Source organism: Neopsephotus bourkii, unplaced genomic scaffold (genome assembly GCF_033783945.1).
Source record: "Neopsephotus bourkii isolate Nb327-2 ecotype Australia unplaced genomic scaffold, CSIRO-AGI_Nbou_v1 NB_1635, whole genome shotgun sequence".
Classification (NCBI taxonomy): domain Eukaryota; kingdom Metazoa; phylum Chordata; class Aves; order Psittaciformes; family Psittacidae; genus Neopsephotus; species Neopsephotus bourkii.
Window position 1 is genome coordinate 1 of NW_026902110.1, and position 12,551 is coordinate 12,551.

A 12,551-nucleotide genomic window follows, 5' to 3' on the forward strand; every position below is an offset into this window, starting at 1 on the left:
TTCCCCATTGCCCCCCCCTTGTAACCCCCCTTTCACCCCCCATTGCCCCCCCATTGCAACCCCCATTGCCCCCCCATTGTAACCCCCCTTTAACCCCCCATTGCCCCCCCATTGTAACCCCCCTTTAACCCCCCATTGCTCTCCCCCCATTGCCCCCCCATTGCCCCCCCATTGCCCCCCATTGCCCCCCATTTATCCCCAATTCCCCCATTGCCCCCCCATTGACTCCCTTCACCCCCATTGCCCCCCCATTGACTCCCCATTGCCCCCCATTGCCCCCCATTGTAACCCCCCCGTGTCCCCTGGCAGCGGCGGGGCAGATCCCGGCCACGGCGCTGCTGCCCACCATGACCCCGGACGGGTTGGCCGTGACCCCGACGCCGGTGCCCGTGGTTGGCAGCCAGATGACGCGCCAGGCCCGGCGCCTCTACGTGGGCAACATCCCCTTCGGCATCACCGAGGTGGGGACACGGGGGGGGAATGGGGGGGAAATGGGGGGGAATGGGGGGGAAATGGGGGGGAATGGGGGGGAAAGGGGGTTTGGGGGGAATGGGGGAACGGGGAATGGGGGGAAATTGGGGTTTTGGGGAGAATGGGGTTTTGGGGGGAAATGGGGGTTTACGGGGGGAAATGGGAGAGAAAGGGGGGGAAAGGGGGTTTGGGGGGAATGGGGGGGAAATGGGGGGGAATGGGGGGAAATGGGGGTTTTGGGGAGAATGGGGTTTTGGGGGGAAATGGGGGTTTTGGGGGGAAATGGGAGGGAAAGGGGGGAAATGGGAGAGAAAGGGGGGGAAAGGGGGTTTGGGGGGAATGGGGGAACAGGAAATGGGGGGGAATGGGGGGAAATTGGGGTTTTGGGGAGAATGGGGTTTTGGGGGGAAATGGGGGTTTTGGGGGGAAATGGGGGAAATGGGGTTTTTGGGGGGAAATGGGAGGGAAAGGGGGAAATGGGAGGGAAAGGGGGGAAATGGGAGAGAAAGGGGGGGAAAGGGGGTTTGGGGGGAATGGGGGAACGGGAAATGGGGGGGAATGGGGGGAAATGGGGTTTTGGGGAGAATGGGGTTTTGGGGGGAAATGGGAGGGAAAGGGGGGTGGGAAAAGGGGGGAAAATGGGAGGGAAAGGGGGGGAAATGGGGGGAAAAGGGGGGGGGGGAAATGGGGTTTGGGGGAATGGGGGAATGGGAAATGGGGGGGGAATGGGGGAAATTGGGGTTTTGGGAAATTGGGGTTTTGGGGAGAATGGGGTTTTGGGGGGAAATGGGAGGGAAAGGGGGGAAATGGGAGAGAAAGGGGGGGAAAGGGGGTTTGGGGGGAATGGGGGAACGGGAAATGGGGGGGAATGGGGGGAATGGGAGGGAAAGGGTGGAAATGGGATTTAAAGGGGGGGAAATGGGGTTTTATGGGGGGAAATGAGAGGGAAAGGGGGAAAATGGGGGTTTTGGAGTGGGAATGGGGGAAATAAAGGAAATGGGGTTTGGGGGGGAAATGGGGGTTTTGGGAGAAATGGGTGTTTTTGGGGGGAAATGGGAGGGAAAGGGGGGGGAATGGGGTTTTGGGGGGGAAAAGGGGGTTTTGGGGGAGGGAAATGGGGTTTTGGAGGGGGAATGGGAGTTTTGCGGGCGAAATGGGAAGGAAATGGGGGAAAATGGGTTGGGGGAAATAGGGGTTTCGGGGGGAAATGGGATTTATGGGGGGAAATGGGAGTTTATGGGGCAAATGGGCGTTTTGGGGGGAATGGGGCTTTTGGGATGGAAATGAGAGGGAAAGGGGGAAATGGGTTTATGGGGGGAAATGGGGGTTTTGGGGGGAAATGGGGTCACCCCATAGGGGTAAATGGGGGTTCTGGGGTGCTCAATGGGGGTGGAAATGGGGGTGTTTGGGGGTCAGGACGCGGGGTTTCCCTTCATGCCGCCCATTGCCACCCTTCCCCCCGCAGGAGGCCATGATGGACTTCTTCAACGCCCAGATGCGCCTGGGGGGGCTCACGCAGGCCCCCGGCAACCCGGTCCTGGCCGTGCAGATCAACCAGGACAAGAACTTCGCCTTCCTGGAGGTACCCCCGGCCCCATTCCCCCCCCCCCCCCCGATATGGTGACCCCCCCCCCCCCATTCACTGTGGTTCTTCCCCCCCCCCCCCCGCAGTTCCGCTCGGTGGATGAGACCACGCAGGCCATGGCGTTCGATGGCATCATCTTCCAAGGGCAGTCGCTGAAGATCCGGCGCCCCCACGATTACCAACCCCTGCCCGGGATGTCCGAGAACCCCTCGGTCTATGTGCCTGGTGAGGGCCCCCACAACCACCCTGAAACGCCCCAAAACACCACAAAAACACCCTAAAACACCCCAAAACCACCCTGAAACGCCACAAAACACCCCCAAAACACCATGAACACCCCAAAATTGCTCTGAAATGCCCCAAAACCACCCTGAAATGCCCCCAAACACCCCAAAAACACCCTAAAACACCCCAAAACACCCTGAAACACCCCAAAACCACCCTGAAACACCCCAAAAACACCCTAAAACACCCCAAAACCACCCTGAAACACCCCAAAACACCACAAAAACACCATAAAACACCCCAAAACCACCCTGAAACGCCCCCAAACACCCCCAAAACACCATAAAACGCCCCAAAACCACTCTGAAACGCCCCAAAACACCACAAAAACACCATAAAACACCCCAAAATTGCTCTGAAATGCCCCAAAACCACCCTGAAATGCCCCCAAACACCCCGAAAACACCATAAAACACCCCAAAACCACTCTGAAACACCCCAAAACCACCCTGAAATACCTGAAAAATGCCCTGAAAACACCAAAAAGCGCCCCGAAACCACCCTGGAATGCAGCAAAACGCCCCAAAACCACTCTGAAACGCACCAAAACCACCCTGAAATGCTGCAAAACACCCCAAAACCATCCTAAAACACCCCCAAATGCCCCAAAGACACCAAAAAACACCCTCAAGCACCCCAAAACGCCAGAAAACACTGAACAACGCCCCCAAAACCACCCTGAAATGTGGCAAAACGCCCTGAAAACATCGAAAAATGCGCCAAAACCCCCTGAAATGCCTGAAAAATGCCCTGAAAACACCAAAAAACACACCCAAACCACCCTGAAGTGTGGCAAAACACCCCAAAACCACTCTGAAATGCCCCAAAACCACCCTGAAACGCCACAAAATGCCCCGAAAACAACGAAAAACGCCCTCAAACACCCCAAAACACTTGAAAACACTGAAAAACGCTCCCAAAACCACCCTGAAACACCCCAAAATACCCTGAAAACTCCAAAGAATGCCCCCAAAACCACCCTGAAACTCTCCAAAACACCCCAAAACCACTGAAAAACGCCCTGAAACGCCCCAAAACCAAAAAAAACCCAAAACACCCTGAAAACACCAAAAAAAAAGCCCCCCAAAACACCATGAAACACCCAAAAAACGCCCTGAAACACTGCCAAACTCACCCTGAAACGCCACAAAACATCCTGAAAACACTCTGAAATGCCCCCAAAAACACCCTGACATGCCACAAAACGCCCCCAAAACCACCCTGAAATGCCTCAAAACACCGAAAAATGCCCTGGAAACACCAAAAAACACCCCCAAAACCACCCTGAAACGCCCCAGAAACCCCTGAAAACAAGGAGAAACGCCCCAAAACCACCCTGAAATGCCCCAAAACACCCTAAAAGCACTGAAAAATGGCTTGAAAACCACCCTGAAATGCCCCAAAACCACCGAAAAATGCCCCAAACCCACCCTCAAACGCCCAAAAACACCCCAAAAGCACCGAAAACCGCCTTGAAAACCACTCTGAAATGCCCCCAAAACACTGAAAAACACCCTGAAACGCCCCGAAACCAACCCTGGAATGCCCCAAAATACCCTGAAAACACTGAAAAAAGCCCCGGAAACCACCCTGAAAAGCACCAAAACACTGAAAAACGCCCTGAAACGCCCCAAAACCACTTTGAAATGCCCAGAAAACACCAAAAATCACCCCCAAAACCACCCTGAAACGCCCAAACCCACACCCAAATACCCCAAAACCACCCTGAAACACCCAAAACCACCCCCAAATACCGCCAAACCACCCCCAAATACTCCAAAACATCCCTGAAACACCCAAATCCACCCGAAAACAACCCTGAAACACCCAAACTCACCCCCAAATACCCCAAAACATCCCTGAAACACCCAAACCCACCCCCACATACCCAAAACCAACCCTGAAACACCCCAAACCCACCCCAAACACCCCATTCTCACCCCTGTCCCCCCCCAATGCAGGCGTTGTCTCCACTGTGGTCCCCGACTCAGCTCACAAGCTCTTCATCGGGGGCCTCCCCAATTACCTGAATGATGACCAGGTAAGGGGGACCCCCCCCAGCACCCCAAAAATGGGGGGGACCCCCCAGCACCCCAAAAAAGGGGGCACCCCCCAAATCCCACCCCCCACCTTGGGGTCCCCATGGGCTGGGGTGGGAATGGGTGGCGATGGTGATGGTTGGGGTGCATTGGGGGGGTTCCTTGGTGCCAAGGGGGGGTCTCAATGGTTTTGGGGTGTCCCCCCCCCAGGTGAAGGAGCTGCTGACGTCCTTCGGGCCCCTCAAAGCCTTTAACCTGGTCAAGGACAGCGCCACCGGGCTCTCCAAGGGGTACGCGTTCTGCGAGTACGTGGACATCAACGTCACCGACCAGGTACCCCCGAAACACCCCAAAACACCCCAAAACACCCCAAAACAGCCCGAAACCAACCCAAAACAGCACGAAACCAACCCAAAACACCCCAAAACAGCCCCAAACCAACCCAAAACAGCCCCAAACCAACCCAAAACAGCCCGAAACCAACCCAAACCAACCCAAAACAGCCCGAAACCAACCCAAAACAGCCCGAAACCAACCCAAAACACCCCAAAACAGCCCCAAACCAACCCAAAACAGCCCGAAACCAACCCAAAACAGCCCGAAACCAACCCAAAACACCCCAAAACAGCCCCAAACCAACCCAAAACAGCCCGAAACCAACCCAAAACAGCCCGAAACCAACCCAAAACACCCCAAAACAGCCCCAAACCAACCCAAAACAGCCCGAAACCAACCCAAAACAGCCCGAAACCAACCCAAAACACCCCAAAACAGCCCCAAACCAACCCAAAACAGCCCGAAACCAACCCAAAACAGCCCGAAACCAACCCAAAACACCCCAAAACAGCCCCAAACCAACCCAAAACAGCCCGAAACCAACCCAAAACAGCCCGAAACCAACCCAAAACACCCCAAAACAGCCCCAAACCAACCCAAAACAGCCCGAAACCAACCCAAAACAGCCCGAAACCAACCCAAAACACCCCAAAACAGCCCCAAACCAACCCAAAACAGCCCGAAACCAACCCAAAACAGCCCGAAACCAACCCAAAACACCCCAAAACAGCCCCAAACCAACCCAAAACAGCCCCAAACCAACCCAAAACAGCCCCAAACCAACCCAAAACACCCCAAAACAGCCCCAAACCAACCCAAAACAGCCCGAAACCAACCCAAAACACCCCAAAACAGCCCCAAACCAACCCAAAACAGCCCGAAACCAACCCAAAACACCCCAAAACAGCCTCAAACCAACCCAAAACAGCCTCAAACCAACCCAAAACAGCCTCAAACCAACCTAAAACACCCCAAAAGGCCTGAAACCAACCCAAAACACCCCAAAACGGCCCCAAACCAACCTACAACAGCCCGAAAACGACTTAAAAGACCCCAAAACAGCCTGAAACCAACCTAAACACCGCAAAACAGCCCGAAACCAACCTAGAACACCCCAAAACCACCGTGAAACACCCTAAAACACCTCACAAACACCCCGAAACACCTCAAACCAGCCCCAAAACAGCCCAACACGCATCACAAACACCCCAAAACACCTCCAAACCACCCTGAAACATCTCACAAACACCCCAAAACACATCGAAACAGCCCGAAACACCCCAAAACACCTCACGAACACCCCAAAACCCCCCTGAAACCAACCTAGACCACCTTGAAACACCTCACAAACACCCCAAACCACACCGAAACAGCCCGAAACACCCCAAAACACCTCATGAACACCACAAAACCACCCCGAAACCAACCCAAAACACCTCACAAACACCCCAAAACCAACCCAAAGGACCTCACAAACACCCCAAACCACCCCGAAACACATCACAGAGACCCCAAAACACCTCAAAACCGCCCCAAAATACCCCAGAACACCTCAAGAAAACCCCAAAACACCTCACAAACACCCTAGAACACCCCAAAACCAACCCAAAACACCCTAAAACACCTTGAGGAAACCTAAACCATCCAAAGCAACCCCCAAACACCTGGAACAGCCCCAGAACACCCAAAACCCAACTCAAAACACCCTAAAACACCTCAAGAAAACCCCAAAACACCTCAGAAACACCCCAGAACACCCCAAAAACAACCCGAAACACCTCAAGAACACCCCAAAACCAACCCAAAACACCCTAAAGCACCTCAAGAGAACCCCAAAACACCTCAACCCCGAAATAGCCCCAGAACACCCCAAACCCAACCCAAAATGCCTTAAAACGCCTCCAAAAAAGCACCCCAAAACCCCCAAAACAGCCCCAGATCACCTCATGAACACCCCAAACCCAACCCAAAATACCCAGAAACACCTCAAGAAACCCCAAACCCACTGAAACGGCCCCAAAAGCGCTGCAGAACTCCCTGAAACTCCGCCAGACAAATCACAAACACCCCAGAACACCCCAAAACCACCCCAAAACCCCCAAACACCTCAAGGACACTGTGAAACACCCCAAAACCCCACCTGGGACCCCAAAACCACCCATTAGAGCCCCCCCAAACACCCATAGGGAACCCAAAAACACCCAGTGGGGACCCCAACCCCCCCGTGGGGACCCCAAAAAAACCCATTGGGGACCCCAAAACCCCCCTTGGGACTCCAAACCTCCCCATTGAGACCCCAAAAACACCCATTAGAGCCCCCAAAACACCCATAGGAACCCCAAACCCACCCATTGGGGACCCCAAAACCCCCCTTAGGACCCCCGAATCCCCATTGGGACTCCAACCCCCCCCCATTGGGCACACCAAAACACCCATTGGGGTCCCCAAGACACCCCTTGGGACCCCAAAAACACCTACTGGGGACCCCAACCACCCCCCATGGGGACCGCAAAAACACCCCTTAGAGCCCCCAAAACACCCATAGGGACCCCAAAGCCACCCATTGGGGACCCGAAAAACACCTATTGGGGACCCTAGAACCCCCCTTGAGACCCCAAACCTCCCCATGGGGACCCCCAAAACACTTATAGGGACCCCAAATCCCCCCATGGGGACCCCCCAAACCCCCCTCTAATGGTGTTGGTGACCCCCCCTTTCTGTGCCGACCCCCCCAGGCCATCGCGAGCCTCAATGGGATGCAGTTGGGGAACCCAAACCCACCCATTGGGGACCCCAAAACCCCCTTGGGACCCCAAACTCTCCCATGGGGACCCCAAAAACACCCATTTGGGACCCCAAAACCCCCTTGGGACCCCAAAACACCCATTGGGGACCCCAAAACCCCCTTTGGGACCCAAAACCTCCCCATGGGGACCCCGAAACCCCCCTTAGGAGCCCCGAATCCCCATTGGGACTCCAAACCCCCCCATTGGGCACCCCAAAACACCCTTTGGGGTCCCCAAGACACCCCTTGGAACCCTGAAACCTCCCATTGGGGACCCCAAACCCCCGCCCCCCTTTCAGATCCCAACCCCCCCAATGGGGATCTCAAAGCCACCCATAGGGGATGCTGAAACCACCCATTGGGGACCCCAAAACCCCCCTTGGGACCCCAAACCCTCCCGTGGGGACCCCAAAACCACCCATTGGGGACCCCAATAGACCCCAGACCCCCCTTGGGACCCCAAACCTCCCCATGGGGACCCCCAAAACCCCTATTAGAGCCCCCAAAACACTCACAGAGATCCCAAATCCCCCCATGGGGATCCCAAACCCCCTTCCAATGGTGTTGGTGACCCCCTCTTTCTGTGCCCCCCCCCCCGGCCATCGTGGGGTTCAATGGGATGCAGTTGGGGGACCCCAAACCCACCCTGGGGACCCGAAAAACACCCATAGGGATCTCAACCCCCCCCATGGCGACCCCAAACCCCCCTCCAATGGTGTTGGTGACCCCCCCTTTCTGTGCCCCCCCCCCCAGGCCATCGCGGGGCTCAATGGGATGCAGTTGGGGGACAAGAAGCTGCTGGTGCAAAGGGCCAGTGTGGGGGCCAAGAACGCCACCCTGGTGAGTGGGGGGGCCCTCTTGGGGTCACCCCCCTTTATGGGGTGGGGGCACTTTGGGGTGACCCCCCTTTATGGAGGGGCACTGTGGGGGTGTCAGAGGGCCCTGTTTTTGGGGGGGGGTCTCTTGTTCGGGATCCTATTAGATGGGAGGGGGGGGGGTGTGCTATAGGGTTTGGGGGTACCCAGGTCCTGGTTTGGGGGTGGAATTGGGGATTTAGGGTGGGGGGGTATTCCTGGTATTGGTGGGAATGGGGGGGCCTTGTCCATAGATCCCTATGGATGGGGGGGGGGGGAGTGATGCCATTAGGGACACATTAACGGGATATGGGTGGGATTTGGTCTTGTTTAATAGGGTTTGGGTGCTGTTGGGTCCTATTTAATTGGGTTTGGGTGCTGTTAGGTGCTATAATAGGGTTTGGATCTGATTGAACAGGGTTTGGGTGCTATTGGGTCCTATTTAATAGGGTTTGGGTCTGATTGAACAGGGTTTCGGTGCTATTGGGTTCTATAATAGGGGTTGGGTGCTCTTGGGTCCTATTTAATTGGGTTTGGGTGCTATTGGGTTCTATAATAGGGGTTGGGTGCTATTGGGTCCTATTTAATTGGGTTTGGGTGCTATTGGGTTCTATAATAGGGGTTGGGTGCTCTTGGGTCCTATTTAATTGGGTTTGGGTGCTATTGGGTTCTATAATAGGGTTTGGGTGCTATTGGGTCCTATTTAATTGGGTTTGGGTGCTATTGGGTCCTATAATAGAGGTTGGGTGCTGTTGGGTCCTATAATAGGGTTTGGATGTGATTGAACAGGGTTTGGGTGCTATTGGGTCCTGTTTAATAGGGTTTGGGTCTGATTGAACAGGGTTTGGGTGCTATTGGGTTCTATAATAGGGTTTGGGTGCTGTTGGGTCCTGTAATAGGGTTTGGCTGCTATTGGGTTCTATAATAGTGTTTAGGTGCTATTGCGTCCTATTCATTAGGGTTTGGGTGGTATCGGGCCCTATTTAATAGGGTTTGGATGCTATTGGGTCTTGTAATAGGGTTTGGGTCTGATTGAACAGGGTTTGGGTGCTATTGGGTCCTATTTAATAGGGTTTGGGTGTGATTGAACAGGGTTTGGGTGCTATTGGGTCCTATTTAATAGGGTTTGGGTCTGATTGAACAGGGTTTGGGTGCTATTGGGTCCTATTTAATAGGGTTTGGGTCTGATTGAGCAGGGTTTGGGTGCTATTGGGTTCTATAATAGGGGTTGGGTGCTCTTGGGTCCTATTTAATTGGGTTTGGGGGCTATTGGGTCCTATTTAATAGGGTTTGGGTCTGACTGAGCAGGGTTTGGGTGCTATTGGGTCCCATGTAATGGGGTTTGGGTCCCATTTACTGGTGTTTGGGTACACTCTGGTGTGTCCCTACCCCCTTGGGGCCAGGCAGCACAGGAGGCTGCATTGGTGTCTATGGGGGTCTGTTGGTGTCTTTGGGGGTTACATTGATGTATAGGGGGTGCATTGGTGTCCATGGGGTGCACTGGTATCTATGGGATCCATTCCTGTGTATGGGGGTGCTGTGGTGTGTATGGGGCGCAGCCAGTCCTAGCAGTGCATTGGTGTCTATGGGGTGCAGCAGTGTCTATGGGGTGCCGTAGTGTGTATGGGGTGCAGTGGTGTGTATGGGCGTTCATTGTTGTCTATGGGGCGCAGCAGTGTCTATGGGGGTCCATTGTTGTCTGTGGGGTGCAGCAGTGTCTATAGGGGTCCATTGTTGTTTATGGGGGTACATTGGTGTCTATGGGGGTCCATTGTTGCCTATGGGGCGCAGCAGTGTCTATAGGGGTCCTTTGTTTTCTATGGGGGTCCATTGTTTTCTATGGGACGCAGCAGTGTCTATAGGGGTGCATCGTTTTCTATGGAGGTCCATTGTTGTCTATGGGGCGCAGCAGTGCCTATGGGGGTGCATTGTTGTCTATGGGGGTGCATTGGTGTCTATGGGGGTCCATTGTTGCCTATGGGGCACAGCAGTGTCTATGGGGGTCCATTGGTGTCTATGGGGCGCAGCAGTGTCCATAGGGGTCCATTGTTTTCTATGGGGGTCCATTGTTGTCTATGGGGCGCAGCAGTGCCTATGGGGGTGCATTGTTGTCTATGGGGGTGCATTGGTGTCTATGGGGGTCCATTGTTGCCTATGGGGCACAGCAGTGTCTATGGGGGTCCATTGGTGTCTATGGGGCGCAGCAGTGTCCATAGGGGTCCATTGTTTTCTATGGGGGTCTATTGTTGTCTATGGGGCGCAGCAGTGTCTATAGGGGCCCATTGTTTTCTATGGGGGTCCTTTGTTGTCTATGGGGCGCAGCAGTGTCTATAGGGGTCCATTGTTTTTTATGGGGGTCCATTGTTGTCTATGGGGTGCAGCAGTGTCTATAGGGGTCCATTGTTTTCTATGGGGGTCCATTGTTGTCTATAGGGCGCAGCAGTGTCTATGGGGGCCCATTGTTTTCTATGGGGGTCCTTTGTTGTCTGTGGGGTGCAGCAGTGTCTATAGGGGTGCATTGTTTTCTATTTGGGTCCATTAGTGTCTATGGGGTGCAGCAGTGTCTGTAGGGGTCCATTGTTGTCTATGGGGCACAGCAGTGTCTATGGGGTGCAGCAGTGTCTGTAGGGGTCCATTGTTGTCTATGGGGCACAGCAGTGTCTATGGGGTGCAGCAGTGTTTTTGGGGGTCCATTGTTGTCTATGGGGCGCAGCAGTGTCTATAGGGGTCCATTGTTTTCTATGGGGGTCCATTGTTGTCTATGGGGCGCAGCAGTGTCTATGGGGGTCCATTGTTTTCTATGGGGGTCCATTGTTGTCTATGGGGCGCAGCAGTGTCTATAGGGGTCCATTGTTTTCTATGGGGGTCCATTGTTGCCTATGGGGCGCAGCAGTGTCTATAGGGGTCCATTGTTTTCTATGGGGGTCCATTGGTGTCTATGGGGCGCAGCAGTGTCCATAGGGGTCCATTGTTTTCTATGGGGGTCCATTGTTGTCTATGGGGCGCAGCAGTGTCTATAGGGGTCCATTGTTTTCTATGGGGGTCCATTGTTGCCTATGGGGGTGCATTGGTGCCTATAGGGGTCCATTGTTTTCTATGGGGGTCCACTGTTGCCTATGGGGGTGCACTGTTGCCTATGGGGCACCTCAATGCATCAGGGGGGTACCTCCCCCTTCTCGGGGGGTGGAGGGGGGTGGTCCCCCCCTTTCCCCTCACTGTTTGTGTGTCCCCCCCCACCCCCACCCCCCAATCCCCCTCCCTCCCCAGAGCACCATAAACCAGACCCCGGTGACGCTGCAGGTGCCCGGGCTGCTGAGCTCGCAGGTGCAGCTCGGGGGGCACCCCACGGAGGTGCTGTGCCTCATGAACATGGTGCTGGCCGAGGAGCTGCTGGACGACGAGGAGTACGACGAGATCGTGGAGGACGTGCGGGACGAGTGCGGCAAGTACGGGCTGGTGAAGAGCATCGAGATCCCCCGGCCCGTGGACGGCGTGGAGGTGCCCGGCTGCGGCAAGGTGGGTACATGGGGTACATGGGTATAGGGGTACATGGGGTATGGGGTGTATGGGGTAAGTACGGGCTGGTGAAGAGCATCGAGATCCCCCGGCCCGTGGACGGCGTGGAGGTGCCCGGCTGCGGCAAGGTGGGTACATGGGGTACATGGGTATAGGGGTACATGGGGTGTATGGGGTACATGGGGTATGGGGTGTATGGGGTAAGTACGGGCTGGTGAAGAGCATCGAGATCCCCCGGCCCGTGGACGGCGTGGAGGTGCCCGGCTGCGGCAAGGTGGGTATAGGGGGATATGGGGTGTATGGGGTACATGGGGTGTATGGGGTAAGTACGGGCTGGTGAAGAGCATCGAGATCCCCCGGCCCGTGGACGGCGTGGAGGTGCCCGGCTGCGGCAAGGTGGGGATATGGGGTGTATGGGGTGTATGGGGTATGGGGTGTATGGGGTGTATGGGGTAAGTACGGGCTGGTGAAGAGCATCGAGATCCCCCGGCCCGTGGATGGGGTGGAGGTGCCCGGCTGCGGCAAGGTGGGTATGGGGGGGTAATGGGGTGTATGGGGTACATGGGGTGTATGGGGTAAGTACGGGCTGGTGAAGAGCATCGAGATCCCACAGCCTGTGGATGGGGTGGAGGTGCCCGGCTGCGGCAAGGTGGGTATAGGGGGGTATGGGGTGTATGGGG

The 12,551-nt window shown here is 55.4% G+C and overlaps 1 protein-coding gene across 1 annotated transcript; it reads left to right on the plus strand.

The window, feature by feature from the left end:
* Positions 1–299: 299 nt before the first annotated feature.
* U2AF2 (U2 small nuclear RNA auxiliary factor 2) lies at positions 300–12,520 on the plus strand (the record flags this gene model as incomplete). The annotated part of the gene is made up of 12 exons (XM_061374086.1): positions 300–461; positions 1,937–2,053; positions 2,143–2,281; positions 4,303–4,382; positions 4,591–4,713; positions 8,255–8,341; positions 11,623–11,871; positions 11,931–11,999; positions 12,077–12,145; positions 12,199–12,267; positions 12,329–12,397; positions 12,452–12,520. Coding segments are annotated over 12 exons (1,302 nt in total), but the record flags the coding sequence as incomplete, so codon positions are not given.
* Positions 12,521–12,551: the final 31 nt, after the last annotated feature.